General features: G+C 35.8%; 1 protein-coding gene across 3 annotated transcripts in view; it reads right to left on the bottom strand.

Moving 5' to 3' along the window:
- The window catches only part of TBC1D22A (TBC1 domain family member 22A), a 149916-nt gene that overhangs the window by 9907 nt on the left and 118771 nt on the right, over positions 1-21238 (bottom strand). Inside the window, exon 13 of one of the 3 annotated variants that reach the window (XM_021524817.2) lies at positions 1261-4481. The exons of 1 other annotated variant lie outside the window; for it this stretch is intronic. In XM_021524817.2, coding sequence (XP_021380492.1) covers positions 4353-4481 — 129 coding nt within the window. In that variant the 3' untranslated portion in view covers positions 1261-4352. Of the gene's footprint in view, positions 1-1260; positions 4482-5440; positions 5907-21238 lie in introns of those variants that run through there. One more of the 3 variants, XM_021524816.3, reaches the window with a different exon arrangement.

Genomic DNA, 21238 nt, shown 5'->3' with positions numbered 1-21238 from the left:
TACATTAAGCTTAAGGAATTAGATGGGATGCAAGATTTTAACTTTAACTTATAAAAATGCAAATGATCTGGAATTAAATTGCTCAGGAACTTGACTCTCCGTCAATACAGTGATAAGAAGCACTTGAGCTGCAGTTCTTTCCCATGGCACAGAATTCTGCCTGAGTGATCACCGGACTGGGAGTCTTTCCACCTCACCTCCTTGTCTGATCTCCAAAGAATTTAATGTGCTACAAAGTACTTATCTTCCACTCCACTCTGTTTTCAAGGAGGAACTGACCTAAGTATAGATCAGATTTTCAGAAAGTCCTTTCTGTTGTACTTCACATTTATATCCATGGAACGTCCTCCATCTGCCCAGAGAGTTTTCCAGGACTCCTTTTGCACAAGAAAAATCAACAAACAAATACCAGCACATACCTTTGGGCTGGTACAAGACCCTTTGGGCCTTTACTCCACCTTTTTTATTTCTTCTGCTTTTGAAAGAACAATTTGAAAGACCTCCCATTGTTGATTTTATGCAGGATCTTTAGAGGATTATAGCAGATAAAGAAACACAAGTTTTACTGAAGGTGAGAAACCAGCATGATTACAATTCATTGTCATTCAAGCACATGACAGACAGAATGCCTCTGCATCCCTGTCTCTTTTCCCCTGAATGTGGTGTGGAGTTTAAGAGAGAAGTTATTGTCTTTGCCTCCCTTGTATATTTTCTCACCAGATTGGATTATTGGAAGTCTCCCTGTAGCTTTCTTGCAATAAGGGACTTGAGCTACATATACATATATGACATCTCTCCTTGATAGTTAATTGACTTAAATCATCTTAGTTTCCAGATTTTATTGATACTATCACCTGCTTACTGTTTCCTCACTATGAGCTGAAGTTTCTCCTTCTCCTTTACCCCTACAGCCGTGTGTGCCTTGCTCTGATTTGCTTCACCTTCTCTTCAATTTACTTCTGCTGTGGTGTCAAATCTATCTTCCTCTACGTTTTCCAGAAAATGCTCCATACCCTGTGTGCACATGGTCTGTGCACAGACACACCCTTGGAACTTGCCTGTATTACCAACTTGTAAAACCTACAAGATACCTGGGCAGAAAGTGGCAGAAATGTATCTGAGAACTGAGGTTCTGTTAGCTCATCTCCTCTTGTGATAAAGGCTTTTGAGGCTGTAAAACAGAAACACACCAAATCCATGCTTTGGCATAGGGTGCAATGTGTTTGAAGAAAACAATGAACACAAGCTTTCCACTCTATATAGCACTTAATAAATATATGTTTATTTCCTCATCTTTCACCAGTTTTACAGTTTTAACCAGTGCCTCAGTGGTAATGTTTGTCAGAAGCATACAATGGAACTTCAGATAGTTCTATTCTGTAGTTAGGAAATTAAAAATATTAACAGGCCTTTCCATATGGAACTGCACCAAATAATAATGAAACTATTTTTTATAACATATTACAGAGTTACCTAAGATTTCAGCTTACAGTTCTATCTTATTCCATGTACTGTATTTACACAGTTACCTAATTTATTATTTACATTTTTCAAATTCTGTAGTCATAAATCTTTTTATATTGTACATTCTAGTTTAAACTTTTATTACAGAAATTATTTAACACACATTTCAGACACTGCAATTTAAATATTTCACATGAGTTCTAGGAAATGACTGCCGGTTTCACTACTAATGTGTCAAGATGCCTCCTTCATAAGAAAATACATATTACAAAGAAATTTTATAATATTCAGAATCTTGAAATTTGAAAATAGTAAGTACAAGGTATGTAATAATGATAATGCTATTTCCTTTTCTATGCAATACTTTTTTTGGAATGACATTTTACCTGAGATGTAAAATTGTAAAATGTGTGGGCTTTTGATAAAAATTTGAAATTTTACATGTGTTGGCCTTCTATTTACTGAGAACTACTCCTAGCTGCATAGATATATAAATGTTATTTATATATCTATATCATATTTTCCAAAAAAGGCTATATCTACATAAATAAACATTGGTATTACATTAGGAAACTTCCCACTATCCTTAAAAAGCAATGTGCTCAAGTACAATATTCAACTTCTGACACAGACACAATAGTAAATGTGACCTCTAATGGTAATATTTCCTTCCAAGGGAAGTAAGAGGTACCTGTTGAATTTGGAAGACATGACAGACAACTTATGTGGACCCAATGAAGGAAATTTTATATATCCAGTCCCAAAAATGTTATGCAGGAGCATCTGACACAGCAGACAACTTTGGGTCAACTTTCCATGTTACATGTAACTACCTAAATAACCTCTTAATAGAAAAAAGTTAATTATAGAAAACCCTTACACAATTAATGCTGTGTTGTCTTCTCTCGTTACAATAATATGCATTTCCATTAACAAATGATTGCAGATACCAAGGTTAAAGCAAATGGTCATAGATTTCATGTTTCTTTTATTCTGTTATTGGTAGACACTGTTAGGCACAATATGACATTCTTTGTAAACATAAATATTGATACATTAGAACATGAACTGAAGTTACAGAAAGCAGTACACAGACATATAAGCACAGATCCACTACACATTCCAGGCACAGATGCAGCCATCTGGGAGGCCTGACCCTGTATCCATCACAACTGAAACACGCAGCTGACACCAGTAGAAAAGAAATGCATCCTCATTGCCAAACTAGGCTTCTGAAATAATTCTCTTTTTATCTTCTACCAAAGATTTCATATACTTTTAAAAAGTAGATGGTCTCATAATCACATGGTGGTAAAAATGTATTTTACTTTATTTACCCTGAAACACCTAATTATTACGATGTCTCTGTGAAGAACTAAGGCCCCTTAACCAAGTAATGTAACTAATACATTTAGAAAGCTCCCTTCAAAATATGTATCTACATATTTTTAAGAAGTTGAAAATAATCTTTCAATAACAGGTAATAAGAGAAAATCTCTTGAAGGTTTGTTATTTCCCAAAGTTAAAAGTGCACTACACTTTCTGTGCAACGCTATGCAACTCAAGAACCAAACTGAGGAATAGTAAGTCTGAACTTTTAAGTGTATTGCTTATTGCAACTCCCACCCTTCATAACCTGCATGTGTATGGTAGGCACAAATTAATATGAGTTATTTACATCCAATAGAGCAAAAGTAGCATTCTTCTCAGAAAATATTTATTGAAAAAAACAGTGCACTTGAATTATGTAAGTTTTAAGAAATTATTCAGTATCCCATGGTTATATGAAGAAACATTAATTTTAGTCCATAAACTCATAGAGGATTTTTGTTCTGCTAATGACCCACGAGCAATCTGAGTATACAGTTACTGTTATTGTTACTGGGAACTAGCTCTCTTTCTCTGAATAATCAGGAAAAGGGTAGTAAATTATTTAACAAAAAAGCTTTGGAAAGATATATTACTCTTTCTTTTCTAATCGCTAGAAATGGAGAATAAGGCAACAACTGAGATAAAAATATATCTTGCTTAGTAAACCAAGCTTCTTAATACATTTCTTAAAAGTGAAATTTCATGCTGAAAAATTGCAAGGCCTTAAAAGAGAAACTTTAATTACTTTGACAAGACTATGTCTTCTGTTTAATTCACTATTTTAAAGCACTCCAGAATATATTGAGAGGGATTTATTTCAGTGTAATAGATGAGTCTTCAGCTTTAAGTAACTCCTTTTTGTGGCTAAAAAGCTTCTATAGCATCCTTCAAGACTGAATAATGTTTAGAAAAATGCCACCAATTTACATTGCAACCTTTTAGATTCTTATGTTATGGAAGTAATCTAACCTAATTCCATGGAAAAACAACAGATGGTGTGCTAATATCAGTGTCTTTGTATTATAACCAGATCTCAAAACACAGGCATTGCTGTCTCATATGGTCTGTATGATCAAGGAAAAGGTTTTTTTTGCCACTCAGAGTAGATGGATTTCCCTGACCAAAAGTGGCTGATAAAGTCATGGCAGGTGACACTGAAGTAATGACAAAATCATTCCATAAGTAGTTTTTACTCGAAAGCACATAGAAAAATTGGTCAACATAAAAAAGAGAGACAAAAATTCTATTTAGAGAAGGGGAAAAAAGAAGAAAATTATAAGACTTCTGAACTCATTTTTCATGCTGAGCAAAAAAATTCACTTTTAAGTTCATTCGGTGCTCGATATCCTGCTTTGTCCACTTCTTTGGTATTCTGTTCTCATTCTGCAAATTCTAACAGAATTTTAATGGTCATCTTACTTCAAATGAAAGAGCAATGAGCTGAAAGCATAACCAGAACAACAGATATCATAATACTGCAGAAAACGTGGCTTCTTTTGATTTCTGTCTTTTTATATTCACTTCTTGTAATGATTGGGGGCATCCGCAAATGCAAACTTCAGTCTGTAAGCCTCTGCTAGGAGTACACTGATGTCTTCATTTCCCCAGTGTACTGTGGGCAAATTCTGTAAAAATATCAGTAATTCCTAATTGAAAAGAAAGAACAAAAAAAAAAAAGTAGTAAATATATTTTTTTCAAATAGCAATGTACTAACTATATATTACTTATACAATGATAATTTAAAAGCAACCACTCATGTAGCACCTCTGTATCCCAAACAAACCTGAGATCCAATTAGGTTTAGTGATTTTTACATAGATACTTCCTATTCAATGTTTCAATTCAGAAACCTGCTACGAATTCTAGCTGAAATATGGTTATTTGATAGATATTCTTTTTGAGAAAATTAATCTGTGTTGTTGCCTATCCAAATTATTTTTATGCTCCAGGGCATTAACTTATACGATTGGATATATTTTCAAAATTATGGATGATTGCTAAGTCTGGGATTCTCTCACACCAATGCAAAGATAAGTTATTTCTCTACTTATACATGAAGAATCATGAAATAAAGTATTATTTCAGCCAGTAGCAGTCAACTCCCACCTCGATTCTTAGCCCAGTTTTCCCACTCCCTATTGGTTTCTGATCCCAAAATATTTTCCTGTGGGTCAGCTTCTCCCCTCTCTCATGTTAGGTTTAGGCAAAATTCACTTCAAAGAAGCCTAAGCCCAGAAAGAGGAATCAAGAAGCTCACTGGGACAGTGCCTCTGTGTTCAGTTCTGATGAACATGCAGCAAAGTCCACCATGATCCTCAGCAGCACAAAGCCTCAAATCCTCATCTGAGGCTGAAACCTACCAGCTCTGAGAGGACTCTGGAAGATCAGCTACCACAAATTGTCTCCTGGCTTTATGCAAATGACAATTTTTATAAGGCTCCTAATTTGACTAAACTCATTAAGTTAGTCTGCTCTTTAAAGAAAAAAAACTGGTGGTCCATAAGGTCAGAAACCCTCAAATGTGATGCAAAAGCCACACTAGGCAAAATTTGAGGTTTGTGTTTGAAAATTTCCATAGAGCAGATCACCTGTCTGTTTTAATTGTTTTGATAAACTGTGGCGAAACAGCAAAAGAAAAGTTTTGGCTGTGTCACAACAAAATGAATGTGGATTTTTATGATGGGAGGTATAAGGCAATCTCAGGAATAAGTGAAGTTGTTAAGCCTGCTTGTATCTTCTAGGTGCTCTGTTTTTGCAGAAAAAAAATGCAATTTGTGCACATTTGTATACGTGCATATGTATTTGTGAGAATGTGTATATTTCTGTGTGAGTACGTATGTTCAGGTTTACTCTAAAGATCAGCCATAAGTGATCAGGAATGCAATTAAAACCACAGCCATTATCTTGTTATAAATCAGCATCCTGCAGTATCACGTGTAAGTACCCAGGGAATTTCTTCTTCATGAGAGTCTTTATTTTCCTTGTTCCTCCTTCTCCCTCCTCTGCACCTTCTTTCATAGAAGATGGCTGTAGAAGCCCTTATCAAGGATTCAGTGGTTTTAGGAAACAGCTAGGAGCAAAAATTAACATTAAATTATTTCTTTGTGTTTGTGAGAAAATTGTTTTGACTTCATCTATTTCACGGTCTTGCTATACTGGTTCTTCTAATATGAAAAGAGAAAGGATAGAAGTTGAGCAGTGCTGTATATTTAATTATGAATAATAAGTAGTAATACAACAGAGTTAGCATAAGAATGTCTCTATTACACTTGAGAGAACACATTTTTAATAAAGTATTGTACAATTGTCAAAATTCCAGTCTTCTAAAAAATTGCTATGTATTTATTTGACAGTTATGTTGATAACTGTAATTAATAAATTAGCAATAGAGTGTAGGAGGGTTGTGTGGAGGGATCAGAAATGCCTACCTCCCTGAAAGTTCTTTTCTCCTTTTACAAAAGTAACTTTCAAGCAGCCCTAAGACACAGCAATTAATTCAGTGAGCTTTGTGCAATTACCTCTTTTACTTTTTGTAGTCTTAAGACTTTTCTGGGTCAGACTTCTGCTGCAAACTGGGGCAAATGATTCATATTGCTGAAGCAGTGTTTTGGTTTTCTTTTGGGTTTTGGTTTTCTTTGGCCTTTGGAACATCCAAAGACTATAGCTTTGACATCCATGCTATAAGAAATTTAACATATAGCTCAAATCTGAAATAGGACTGTTAGTGATGAACCAGTTTAATACTTCTACCATTAATTTCAAATTTGATAATGATTTTCATATGAATTAAATATATAAATAAATGGCAGAGTAATGCATTTACTGTCTCCAAGTCCACTTGAGTGGGCATTTTGCCACTGTTACCAAGGGAGAAGACCAAAGTCTAAGACTGATACCGACTAGTGAATATGTGTTATAAATCCATGTAAAGTAACTGGCCAAAGACACACTACTTGTATGACTGTCTGAAGATAAGGCTTATCTTCCTGAGATCTATTATAGAGCTTTGAAACTTACTCAGATAGAAAGAAAGCTTACATCTGTTTAAAAATAAAGTGAAAGTTGGCAAAAATCTTACTAAATAAAATGTTATTTTCTTTAAATAAGAAAATTTTATTTTTCTTTTACTGCTAAAGAAAGTCATACTGCCTTTATTGCTGCATATGGAGCATTCTTTGGAAATCAGGAGACTACTTGTCATGGTTTGACACTGGCACAATGCCAGCGCCCCCATGAAAATGTAACCTATCAATTGAATGCTGTAAAATGCGATCAAGAACAGAGCAAAGCAGGCCAAACTTAATAACAAGGGGAAAACTTTATTACACTACTACTACTACTACTACTACTACTACTACTACTACTACTACTACTATAAAGGGGGAAAAAAAACCCACACAAAATTCGAAATGAAAACCTTTCAAAACATTCCTCCTCCCCCCACCCAATTCCAACAAATCACAGCGAGACACATTTGGACTTTTAATCTAGTCTTCACCTTTCCACATAATAAATACTGAGTCCATCAGGGGAGAGAGGAGTCTCCCTTGCACTATAGACACCCCAGGAAACACAGCTGCCACCTCTTGTGTTTCCATGTCACACGTGGCACCACTCTGAGAGAATCTGCCAGTGTGACACTCTCCTCTCCATGTCACAGTGCTCTCACCACCGTGCATGGACAGAGACTGCTTATAGGGCCCCTTTAAGGATGCTTTGCAAAGGACCAAGAGAAACAACAGTCCAGTGTCTCATTTTGGGACTACAGTCCTCCCCATTTTCCCCTGGGGCCGGGGGTCTAAGAACAGAGATCGCCTTCTCTTCTTCTCTGAAGATGGAGGGCATCCTCACACCCTCCTCGGCTGACCTCTGTTCATTCCTGAACTGGTAGCTGCTGGAAGAGTTTCTTGGCTCACCATTGAATTCCCCTGAAATGCAGTCTCTCTTGGAGGAGAAATTGGTTCACTCTATGGCTAATAAGAAGAGTCCAGCCAACAGCCACTCCATCATCTCCCCCCAACCTTCTTTCCCTAACAACTGAGGTCCCAGGCTGTCTCTCTTTCCTTCAAATTGAGGAGGAGCAATATTTCACAAAGCCTTCATTTCCCAGGAAAGGGTAAAAATTCCCGAACTCCCCGGACGGCTGAAATCTCTTGGCCCAGGATGCTGTGCTGTCTCCCATGCTGGGCATCTTCCCCCCTCTCCTCCTTCTCCTCTGCTGGCAAACTCCCAGGTATCTGCAGGCTCTGTCTCTTTCCCTCTAGGTTGGGGGGAGAACAAAGACATCTCAGACATTCTCCACCCTTCTGTCTGCAGGAGCTGGCCCAGCTCGGTTCCCGATCCTTCACCCCCTGGCCTACCTCCGCAGGCCACATGGCTCTCCTCCTCCACCCAGCCCGTGGCTGGGCAGGGGAGGTCTGCACCCTCCGATGACCAGAACCACAGAGAGCGAGTTCTCTTGGGAATTCTGCTTTTAACCCCTCTGTGTTCTCAGAGGCATATCCACCTTCAAGTGGTCGCCAGTATCCAAACCTGACCCCTGACTGGACTGACCTCTTCCTTCCAAGAAAACTCTTTTCCCGTGCCAAACCACGACACTACTACAAAGAAACAATGAAAAACTCCCAAAGAAAGTCTTTGGATTTGAAGAACTGTACAAACACACCACTTAATATTAAAAAGACCACATGACAAGTTTGTCTAAAACTGCTCAAATCAGCATTTTACAGCTAAAAAAAAAGATCAAGAATTAATACAAGTGACTCAAGCTTACTAATTTATTTTTAAATATCATTATTTGTTTGACAACAGGTAAACAGGAACTACTAAGCAGCATGTACAAATACAGCATGCATACTAACTTCTTAGATTCATTTTCCTGTCCACAACAGTATTAAAATATGAGGCACTCTTTGAAATATGATGAATCATAATGTGAATTAATATTTACCATTAAAAAATTGTAGGTGATAAACTGCCTGGTCTATTTCAGAAGAAAACTGAATCTAAAAATCAATCTTTGTAAAATATTCCTGGAACAGTTTTGTTTTCTGCTTAATTTAAATGGTATTGTGATGACACCTGGCTGAAGAATCAGGGCAGCCAGTGGATCATCATCATCAGAGCTGGGGTTTCTAAAATCCCAGTCCAATATTTGTTTATATTTTGGTTGTATCAACAAAAAATATGCTCAAAATTATGTCCTTTGAATTTGGCAAATAGAGTTCCCTGGTTTCCTGGACTCTTACTGACAGGAACAGCCATATTAATCCCTTGAACTGGGGCCCATCTGCACAGCCCAGCTTCAGCTCTGTTTGTGGTGTCTGCCCTCCCATGCCACACCACGGAAAGGCATCTCCATCCTCCCTCCCTCCCTGCCAGCCAAGCAGAGGAGGATCAAGGTACCACTTGTATTTGCTCCTGCCCCTCATCAAGCACAAAAAGTGAAGATTTCAGTCACAGTGTTACTGCCATAGTTAGGGGCTGCAGCTGATGTTCCCCAGGACAGTGTGACTAAACTGGCATTTGCTAGTGGAGAGGGGGAAGGCTAAGGCAGGATCTAACAGCACCTCTACAGAGGGGGCTGGAAAGAAGAAAAGAGGTGCTAGGCAGCAATAGTAACAAGCTGAAGCTAACTTGTCATGGGAAGCTAACTTGTCATAAGAAAACAATCCTTTGCAATGAGGGTGCTTCAGCAGCTTGCCGGGAAACTGTAAATCTGTCCACTGGGATTTTCACAGCTCGCCTGGCACAACCCTCAACAGGCTGCTCAAGCTCCAATGCTGGCCTGGCTTGCAGCACCAACTTACACTATAGACCTGCCTTCCACAGTGAAATTTTCCAGTGTTTTATTTTTTAAAGGACCTGGGCTTAGATAGAAAAAAAATCCAAAAGTACAACAGAAAAAAAAGTTAAGCATTTACTCCTTTGGATCATCTCACGAAACAATAAAGGTATGTTTCTTGACAAGTAGAAGTATGTATTTTTCATTTGTAATTAAAGGAAATAGGGGGATGGTGCAGCAGAGTTGCTGGGTCAAACTATGAATAAATTACAAATCTATAAATCAAACTGACTTTTTGGTATGGCAAAATATCTGAATGTAAACTACAAACTAGCCTTTGTAAGAGATTTCTGGTGTATGTTGACATATTTAACCCACAATTCTGAAATAGTTCTTCAGTACATTTGAAAATCAACATTTTTGTTGCCAAATAAAACCTTACCTTTTATAGAATTACATTCATCATATTTTCACAACTTTAACTACATTTGGATTTACATTATACTTTATATATGTGTGTTTGTAAAATATGCTAAAACACTTTATATATAGCATCCTCAACTATGCTGCTATATATATTTTTAAACACTTAGAAGCAGCTATATAGAGTGCAATTTTAAAGTAAATGTACTTTCAAAATCTAATCTTTCTCAGATAATTAACATGTATTCTAGAACTATTCTCTTCACCTTGTAGTCAAGACATGACAGTGGTAAATATACTGGAAGTGCTATGGCATAAAAGCACCTCTAGATGTATGAAGAGTAAAAGTATGAGGTCTGTGTTTTGCATACCACAGCAATAAGAGTAATACTGAAGGTTAAGTGATGGCTGTTGTCAGACACAAAATTATTCTAGAGGGTAAAAATGTTATCCCAGAAGATCCAATACTCATATCTACAATAAACTACCAGATTACCAGACAGACAGCTCAAAAAGGTGATTTCCACAGTTTCCTCTAAAATCAAAAAGGTCAAGGTCTGCTCCTTGTAGACTACATCAAAACTGAATATTAATAAGACTTCACAAAATATATTTATAATAATTATTACAAAGTTATCAGCCTCTTTCTCCTCATTGAGATTTTAACCCAGTGAAGCCTCAGTATATTAAAACAATCTTTAAAAACCCCAAACCCAGAACAAAGAAAGCAAATTTTATTGTGTTTTGTAATCTTGTTCATTACCAAACCTCCTTACAGTATGATGTCTGCCATAATCGTGTTAGAAATACAATTTTTAGTGTAAGATTGGCCAAACATCCTGGTTATTTGACAATGACTATCTGTAGTTGTTATGCTATTTACTATCACCCCTACTCTAATTCCATACGTGGATCTTGAAGGAACATCAAAACCAGTTACAGAAAACATGTTGATAGTTTATAAAACATAAAAATGTTATTCTAATGAGTAGAACACTAAGGTATCTTCTGTGCTAATCAAAGCAGTATATTTAATTTGCAAATACAGAGGTTTTGTCTGTGTGAATTATTGACGGAGCTCAATTGCAAGGTTTTTTTTTTTAAGAGAAGGAACTTAACAGGACATATAAACCAGTAATAGTGTTTCCATTTTAGATAATATGAAATGGCAGTAACTAAAGTTAAAATCAAACTTGAACATACTGAGGACATTAACAGAGTTAGCTTTTAGTGTCAAAAGTGAGAACTGATCTATTAATTTAACAAATAAAGGCACTCCTAAAATGCAGTACTTTTCTATGAGAGCTGTTAATCCTTCCCGCTGTTAACTGCAATGTAATTACAGTCTGAGTACTCCTGGTCTACCACAGCTCTATTTTATACTGATAGGCAGAACCTACAATCTTACTATACTTTATGATAATAAACTTTACATTATACTTTAGGACTGTATAGAAGTAACTTAAAGGTAAATTAAATTTATATATAATCTCCAGTGATTTGATAAGAAAATGCTAACAACTATAATTTTAATAAGAGCTGTATGTATTACACATTATGAACACATACAAAACACTGCAAAATTTATGCTGGCAATTTGATTAAATGGCCCCTTTATTTGTACTTTCCAAAGTTTTACTTGAAATCCCAGAACACAGCACTTACTTTTAAAGAATTAAGTAAAATTATACTAAAAATTTATTTAGTGTAATTATTGAGACAACCTAAGAAGGAAACCAATTATTGCCAGGGGAAAAAAATTAGGCTCATTTATCTTTTTAGATAATAGAAAAGAGAAATAAACCTTACGCATGCATTAAAAGAAATCTAATTTTTTTTTATAGTTTTATGGGAAATTGCATAATGTTGGACCAGAGATAGAGCTGGACACTGATTCTTACATTTGTTTGCAGCCAGATGTAACCACTATACAAGAAAAAAAAAAAAAATCCCTAATATAGGGATTATTTAATTCCTGTTTCCTACAACATTCTTTTTCACTTGATTGCATCTGGGATTGTCAAATTGGAAAGGAATAGATGGCCAGTGCCACATGAGCATCCCCTCTGTGGCCTGGGTCCCCTTCCCTGCACTGAGGAGCAGACACACAGATGTGCCACAGCTGCAGTGCCTCACACCCTGTAAGAGCTGCAGTAGGCAGGCTGGCACGGTGCTGTGCATGTTAACCTCTAATCCTCTTCCCAGATATTTAGGATAAAGGATACCTGCTGCTTTGGGACTCAGCCAAGCTCACTACAAATCCTCCCCTTCCAGCCTGCTATCAAAGCAGTAACTGCAGTGCCTAGTGACATGAAAGCACAGGTCCAGCACACACTGCAGAGCCTGGATGACCTCGTTCAGCTGCCTCAGGGCCACCTTCCCCTTCTCTCTGCCCCTTGCAGTTGATATAGTGCACCAAATGAATATGGCTCTAGCTCTGAGACAAGTTCTCCTTTCTTGAGTACTGTTTCTTGCAATATGCTCAGCAATATTCCCTATGCTGCTGCCACTTCTTCCTTCTCCAGATGTCCTAACCTGCTACACAGAGTCGCAAATAATGAGCTCTATTTCTGGAGTGCTGTGCCTCTTATTAATTACCTGTGTCTTGGACTCAGAGAAAACATTTCTTTCCTGTTGGGTCCAGCTGGAATTGAGAACACTAAGATTTAAAAATCTAATATTAATGAGAGAGGTCACCTACTGCAGCTTAAGAAATATTTGCTGCAGATATGGGTTAAGCGGCATAAGTGGACCCGGATCCTCCAGTGGTACAGCTGAGTGCCTGTGCTGCTTCCCGAGCATGGAAAACACAGGCAGCAATGGCTGAGGCAGCACAGAACAGACCCTTTTGGATCCTCGATGTAAAAATGCCTTCCTGGTTCCTGTAATGTCAAAGACTATGGATGAACCAAAACTTTGATAAGCACAAGGTGGGGCAACAATGAGTTATCTTTGCTAAGTGGTAGGAGCATTGAAGTCCGCACTCAACACAGTCTAGACAGAGAGATTTAAGAGATAGATATTTCTTGGCCACTCACAAATATGTGTCACTCAAAAAATTCCACCTGGAATGTGAAAATATAGAGGAAAGAAACAAGAGTCAAAAAACCTGACTCTAATATATGCTGAAATACTGTAACATTGAACTTCCTAAATTCAATGCTAAATTTGATCTTTTGTCATACATTCCTTTATTATGCATTACTTACATTATGCTCCTAGAATTCCTTGAAATTAACATGAATTCTTTCAGTCATACATCTTAGTTTTGGCCTCTTTTTCACACACCACATCTCAATCAACAGACTAGCACAGAGAGCTCAAAACAGTAGGAATCTAACTACAGAGAAAAAGTTATATTGAGAATTCCAACTAGACTTGTTGCATCTTAAAATTAATATTTTTTTAAAAATCTAAATATTTTAAAGGTTAATTTCTTCTGCTACCAGCTTACATTCAGGATCTCAAGGACAGTTCTCAACAAGGATATATTTTTTTATCCTTTGATTCAAGTACAGTATAAATATATATACATAAATATATATGTTCTTTGATTCAAATATACATTTTAATTCTTAATTTCAACTGATCAATCTGTCATTAATCTTTTAAAAACATAAAGAAGTATGCTATTCTTATAATTAATTTAATATTCCTAATAAGAATTTCAAAGAAATGCACCTTGGCATCTTGAAAATGAAAGCTTATGGAAAGCTGATGGTTTTATCATTTCCCTTTCATGTGTTCCTTTTCATGACTACTGAAAAAGATTCCAGTACTCAGCACACTAAACTAGCAATTAAAGTCCTGTTTCGTCTGGTATGGATCTCTTACACAAGTCATTAGCAACCTTAATCACCAATCACAAAATATGTGGTTCTAAAGGACTATGTCAGAGAAGCTGTGCTTCGCTTCAGCTCACTTAGCTTAAGAGATTTACATCTTCATTTCCAAGAGTATTGGTTAAAAAGTACATTAAAGGACCACATCTCAACTGGTATTATAGGTAATCTTATTACCTTGGTTCCAAATAAAAACCGAACCCACAGTAATCTCCATCCCTACAACAGGAAACAAATTTCATGCTAGATCTTTTTCTCAGTTGAACTTACTATCCATGCATTACTATCTCAAGTTTATAAGACAAGTTTAAGGAGTTAGAATCAAGCAAGCATTGCCACAGAACCTAAAGGATTTAAGGTCACTTCCATCCCAAAACCTCCTATGATTCTATGATAGTAGAACACTGATTTAAATTCAAACTTAAATTGAACAGTCAAACAAAAATATTCCTAGTTTCTTTCTCACATTTAAACTAGAGAAAACAGAACTTCAATTTTACATATCTCATATGGAAACTGAGTATCTCAGGAAGCTTCACACTTGTATCCAGGAAACAGAGCTGACTGTTCCAATTGCTAGAGCTGAGAACAGAACAGTCCTGAACCGTTCTGATTTATACTTTTTGCCATATTGTTCTACAAAATATTGTCATGTTGATGTTATTTGGAAATCTGTGTACTTCTTATGTACCAAAATACAAATCATAACAAATAAATAATAAAAAGCCCAAGTATGTAATTTACCACAAGTTCCATCCAAAACACAATCAATAAAGGAGAACAGATGCAAACATCCAGAATAAAAAAAAGTCATGAGATCAGTAGTCATTCTATAAAAAGAACATCCAAACAAAATCCATCCAAACATAGAATGTACTGTATCAATTAAGGCTGCAGCGATTATGACAGAATTTAATTTCTGAAATGACTTACCAATAAGTTACTACATTCTATATATTTTTTTCTGTAGCCAAGCAAGATCAAAATATTTCTATAGCAGATTCCAAGAGAAAATTTACAATTCTATCTTTCCATGAAGTCCATATGCTAACCACTCTTCTTGGTTTGGCTTTCCTGACCATAATTTGGTGACGCATTTTAAGTGGGATAATTCGACAGCTGTGGCCTCTTTCTACAAATTCACACATATTTAATTTCCTTATCTACAATGACTTAGATTTCAACACTGTAGTATGTGAGAGATTTAAGAGACATATTCTTAAATCTAAAATCTCAGCCAAAAAAAAGGAAAGAAAATCATAAAATACCAACTGAATATAATGATGCACAGCAGAAAAGTGTATAAAAATTGTATGCATTTCTAACCTAAAGTAATTATTATGTTTTCACAAAATGCTGTAAATTGTTCTAAATAAAATCTCATTTTAGAGAAAATATATCTTAAGGATAGCTGATGCAAAATTGCCTGTTTTCTATAACTTAAGTAGTATTAAATGAGATATGTAACTTCTACTCCAATAAATATGTCACAGTGCAGAGCCTACTTAAACTAGTGTATTTTTAGAAGTAAAACAAGTAGTCCTAAACACAATTCAAATTGAATATTGTCAGTATCCTATGGGATACAGGACCAATTCCATTACATTGCTCAATCACCACCAAATGAAGCCACATTTTGATGTTTTGTTCTGAATAACAATCATTCCCCACTTGCCATGTCAAAGCCCATAAAGTATTTGTGCAGCTCTAAGAGACTTAAGGACAGCAGTACAGATAACCAGTGACTTGGCAGTGCAAGAGACCTTCATGAAGATATCACTGTTAAAGGAAACAACCTGCCCCATCTGATAACTGAAAATTTCCTAGTTAACTTGAGAAGCCTCACAAAAATCAATAAGATGTAATATGAAAATCCCTTCATCTCTGAGGAAAATGCCACTGTTTAAATTAAGAAATCAATTAAGCTTCCTTGGTGAGCATAGCACGCAGGCACAACAACACAAGACGGGATCACCCAAGCTGCACAGGTTTTTCCCAACGTACAAAAACAACATCCCCTCAAATTTCTATACATTCCTTGATGCCTTAAGAAAAAAAAAAAAAATAATAGAGAATGCTTCAGTCAGAGAGAATTTCCAAAAGTGCATCCATAGCCAACAGACTGAAACATCAATTCAAATTAACACAATGCAATCCAATTGTAAACTATAAGCTAAAGAATTAAAATATCCTAACCAATATCCTAAACTTCATAAGAAACATGACTAATAACTGAGATTGCCCAAGACATCTTCAGTTTGTTTGGGGAAAAGAAAAATCCTGAACCAGAATTAATCTTCTTGTACCACAAAATAACATGTATTTCTCAAGCTTTGTTAGAAAATATATGCTGTTCTTTATGTCCTGGTATTTCACACACAAGATGCTTCACTTTATCTAATGGCTTATAAATCGAAGTGAAATAATTTATATACTTTTGGTCTTTCACCACAATTACATTATGACTTAAATCTTTAACCCTGTTATAAAGCCATCCAAAGGTATTCTTGAGGATGATCATATTCTCTGTCAAGGTTTGCTTCACAAGGTTAAACAAGCAACATTGTTCTAATACTCTCTGCTAAGTTCAGTTCTTCATTTCCCAGTCTACTGTTGTTAAACATAATTCTAAATAAATTACATAAAACCCAAAAAATAATTCTCATGCAAGTCATAGAGAAATACAATTTTAAAAAACAAAGAACATATTACTGGAACCATGGGAAAATAATAAAAACTAAAACTAAAAATAAAATAATAAAAATAAATAAAAATAAAAAAATAATAACTCTAAATGGAGTAATTGGAAGCCCTAAGGTACATACAAATATCATAAGGCCCTGGACTTCTAAGACAATTAAAATACTATCACACTTTCTTTATATAATATTTAACTGCCTTTCTTACACATCACTAGACTGATAAAAATAGGTATCCAGAACTCAACTTTGGCCAGTCAGAATCTGAGATTAAATTTGTATATAAGATGATAAATGCCTCAAGTTTAAAAAAAAAAATATGTGTTTGTAAACCAAAAGCTGAATGAAGGGCTCCAATGTAAAACCAGCACATTTCTTTACTTATCTACAAAAGAACAGCCTCCAGACAAACCTGAGAGAACTGTCTTTTCTGTACAGTGGTGAAAATGGGCTAGGTTAATCTATTCTGACTGCTCATTTTTAAGATTTCCAAGATGAAAGTCATAAAAGTTCTTAGGCCATGACTACCTTTTCTTGGTAATCCTGGTCCACACACATAAGAAATAAACAAGTTTACACTCAAACTTTAAAACAATCTGCACATTGAAAGCAGTGGCCTCTGTCATGGTATCAATATCCAAAGAGCAGTTTGGCCAAGGAACATTCTGACAATTGCACAGCAGCTCCAGAATGGTCATCAAAGATCAAATAGGTCACTTAATTTCCCACTATGTAAGGAGAAATATTACTAAAACCAGAGAGAATCAAAATTGAGAGAAAAATACTGTTTTCATAATGATTATTTCAGCATGTGACAACTAGTATTATATAAACTGAATATGAGCAATATTTTGCCATATTTCTCCCAGGTGTTGGGCTCTTACACCCACTTGGTTTTATAAAATTTGCAATTACATTAAGAAGAAGGTTGTGGCCTTCAGAGATTCAAAGAAAAGCATCCAAAAAATCTATCTGAAATGGTTATCCAAAGAATCAAAACCACACATAAACCAAATGGGTTTTAAGGACAACATTATACCAAAATTCCTTTTCTTTGGATAACTGGACTTACAGCAACATGATTTTTTTTACAAAACCATACCTTGTGAATAAAATGTCATTTTGTTTAAATAAATAAACACAACCAAAAGTGTTTCAGCGTCTGGCAAAAAAACCATACTAACAGTTCCAATGGAAAAACATTTCAGTGATGCATTGTGCAGTATAACACATTTGATGGGCAGGTCACCAATGGTCACGCATCTCTCACCTGTTTCTGCTTCTTTAGCAGGCAGATGAGAAGAGGAATTCCTGTATTTATCACAATAATCTCCTAGAAAGGACAGCATAGCACAGCTTGGAAGATGTGACCTTTTCTCACAGAAGAGAATAAAGACATCAACTACATGAAATATATCTTTCAGAGGTATATTGCTGCTGGCAATTTCGGGTTGCTTTAATAGGCTTGCCTGCGAGCTGGCACTGCTGTAGCAGTTACGTGCCATGCTCTGTCATCTTTTCTCAGGGGTGGCAATATTTAAGGAAGCTGTTGGTAGAGAACAACAGCTATTAAGGATTTCAGATGCCCCTTTTTAACCTGCTGACCTATGGGGATTAGCCTGAAACTAAGCAAGATGTGTGAGAGTTGCAAGGAAAAAAATTAACACAAAGCTTTAGTGAATCAGCTCCCAAGGACTGGATGGAACCATTACTATTCATTCAGCTAACAGCAAGCAAATACTACTGTGAAGAAAACAAATTAAGATGGGATAAATGAGGGGTTTTCATATATTTCAAAAGGGATGTTTAATGCAAAAAACACTACAGAGAGCAAACAAGTTGTGCAAAGATTTTACTCTTCAAGGCAGCTGAAAGATCTAACCAGGAGGCTACAATAGTAATAGTAAATCTGCCCTAATGACATGTCTGGAAAAAATCTAATTCTGATTTGTTTACAAGGATGACAAAACAATAGGCTTTCTAGTTCTGGTTATTTTTACTGTCTTGCAGTAGCAAAGAGACAATTTTGTTGTAAAACAGCAATATATAATAATATAATAATGCACTAGCATTTAAGAAGCCATAGGAGAGAACAGAAAATTGAAAGAAAGAAACTTAATCCTCCTCCATCTTCTTGTCTCAAAGAAAGGCATATGTCACTTCATCCTATTACTAAACTCATACTCCAATACCTTCTGGTTTCTCTTTGTTCTCTTATCAGTAGTTTTGATTGAGTTTGGTTGTCAAGTGTACAGGCTCCTGTGATTTCAGTCTTCTCCAGGGTTACACACTGATAAGGCCAATAATTGACATTGTTATGCAGCAGGTTCTGCTGAACAAATAAACATGGAAAAAAACCAGTTTTCTTTGTAGAGAGATGTCTCCAGTGACAGCTGTGAATTACTAACTAAATGGAAGTCCTGCCAGTGCATTTAGTTTAGCAGGTCACTTAAATTGCTCAGGATGAAAAGGAGTTCTTCCTTTGTTCAAGAAAAATCCTTTTTATATTGAAATTGAGAAAATGCAGAGATCCCTTTGAGGTATTTAATGAAAATAATTTTTTTAAAAAATGGTGAGAGAAATATGGGATACAAGAATCAGAAAGTGCCTTTTCTAGAAACTTACAGGATAGCAAAATCAGATTTTCATTGTGTGGAAGACTTGATTTAAAACTTGGACAGTAACAGCAGCACTGTGAAGCAGAAGCCATAAAGCAAGACTTACTGGAAATCCCTCCAGATTATACACACCTAGCATCATATCTTTCCTCTCCTATAGCTGGAATCAGAGCAAACACAACTCTTGCCAACATGTGCAGATGAAGGGGACCCCAGTTCTGTATCCCAGCCTCCAAACCACACTGCTCAATCCCTAAGGAGTTTAGTCCCTGCATCCTTAGAGGCACATTGGTCTGAACAGAAAATACACATATATTTCATCTTATTTCATGTAGCCTTCCAGGACAAGGAAGGACACAATTTAGAAGCAGAACAAAATCAGCTTGCTTCTAGAGTTCAATAATTTTATTGGGTATGGCGACAAAAATTAAAAGCAATAAGGAAAAAAACAGTGATTACTCAACAATTATTGAACTTTTTTTAATCCAAAATAGTGCTTTTCCTCTGCAGCTAGGCTTTACAGAGAATCACAATTTTAGACATATTTACCACTGCAATGTAGTTCAAACACTGTGTGGTCTCAGTTGGTAAAGAGAACTAAAAATTACTAGAGTCCAAAATGTTTAGAAGGTATTTGTTCGTAGACAAAAACATTATACATGCTTTAGAAATGGTGACTGACAATTCAATATTATACTCTAAAGCCAGTTCATTATCTAGCTGTTTCAAAAACTGTGAGAGCTTCAGATGCTTTTTATACCTACACAAGCTAGCAATCCTGTATGTCAGGGGGAATATTACTTGACAGGTACACAACATAAATTTGGGGCTGGTTCCTAGAGTCATAGATGATACTGCCAGAGATCATGACTTATCCTGGTCTGACCTTCTGTGTGGATAATAGGAACTAAACCTAAACATATGGTTAGTGGTTTTTTAAAAATTTCAGGGAAAACATAGATTTGAAATCTTTAAGAGCTACAGAAATTCATTTTCAGTTAATGTCTTTGGGTTTTTTCCATATAAAATTTCTCATATATTAATCAATTCACCTGTTGGTTTTCTTTTTGACAAACTAAGTATGTCAAATGCTTCACTCATGATCTCTGAGCCCTCTCTCTGTCTTTGACCTAAGACATCAGAACTGGATGCATTATTGACAAAGAAGGAAAACCACCCAAGGCAAAACAAGCTCTTGGGTTCATTAGTTCAAGGATCCAATCACTCCCATGTGCCACAGCATCATTCTGGGAGCTCATTAGGAGAGATGTAGGCACCACCCACCCTTCTGAAGCCACACAGCACAGGCTACAGTCTCACACTCCAGAGGTATGACCTATTCTTATTTGATTTATTTGCAAATTTTTTTCATTTGACTATATCAAAATACAGCTTGCCTGAAGAGTTCAACTAAATAAGTGATTCAAGATTTGTTTATGTAACTACTCTGTTCTCCTCACTTTGTCAGAATGGTAAATCTGTGTCATCAGCAGATTTCTATTATCAGTTACTTTGTTAGTGGAAATGCTGAATAGCCTCATAATGACCCCCACTAAAGAAGCCTCCTCTTGTATATGGTTAACAAAAAAAAGTATTTAGGATGTTGTATTATATTTTTGTTGACACAGTTAAATGCTATTTAAGTGTACAGAATAAATGCTATTTAAGTGTACAGAATAAAGGAGACCACATGAAATTATTATATTGCAAATTTGTATCCACCAATGTAGATTCACTTTTTCAGAATTAAAGAAAACTGAAGAAATGAAGCTGTTAAGAATGATATTGGGGGAAAACCATTTCATTTGTTCTTCTTAACTGATAGAAAGAAAACTAGCTAAATAAATACTAATAAATAATAATTATTAGAGAGATAATAAATTAAGATGATAGAATTTAATACCTGTAATCAAAACTATATATTTTTTATCTTCCTGATCATAGTATTTTCTTCCCACTGTGCCTTCTGAGATAAACAAAAATTGCCACACATACAGGAAGCACTTACATGTTACAAGATTTCCATTAAAATCCAT

The sequence above is a fragment of the Lonchura striata genome, chromosome 5 (genome assembly GCF_046129695.1).
Source record: "Lonchura striata isolate bLonStr1 chromosome 5, bLonStr1.mat, whole genome shotgun sequence".
NCBI lineage: Eukaryota > Metazoa > Chordata > Aves > Passeriformes > Estrildidae > Lonchura > Lonchura striata.
This window is presented reverse-complemented; position numbering and strand designations above follow the sequence as displayed.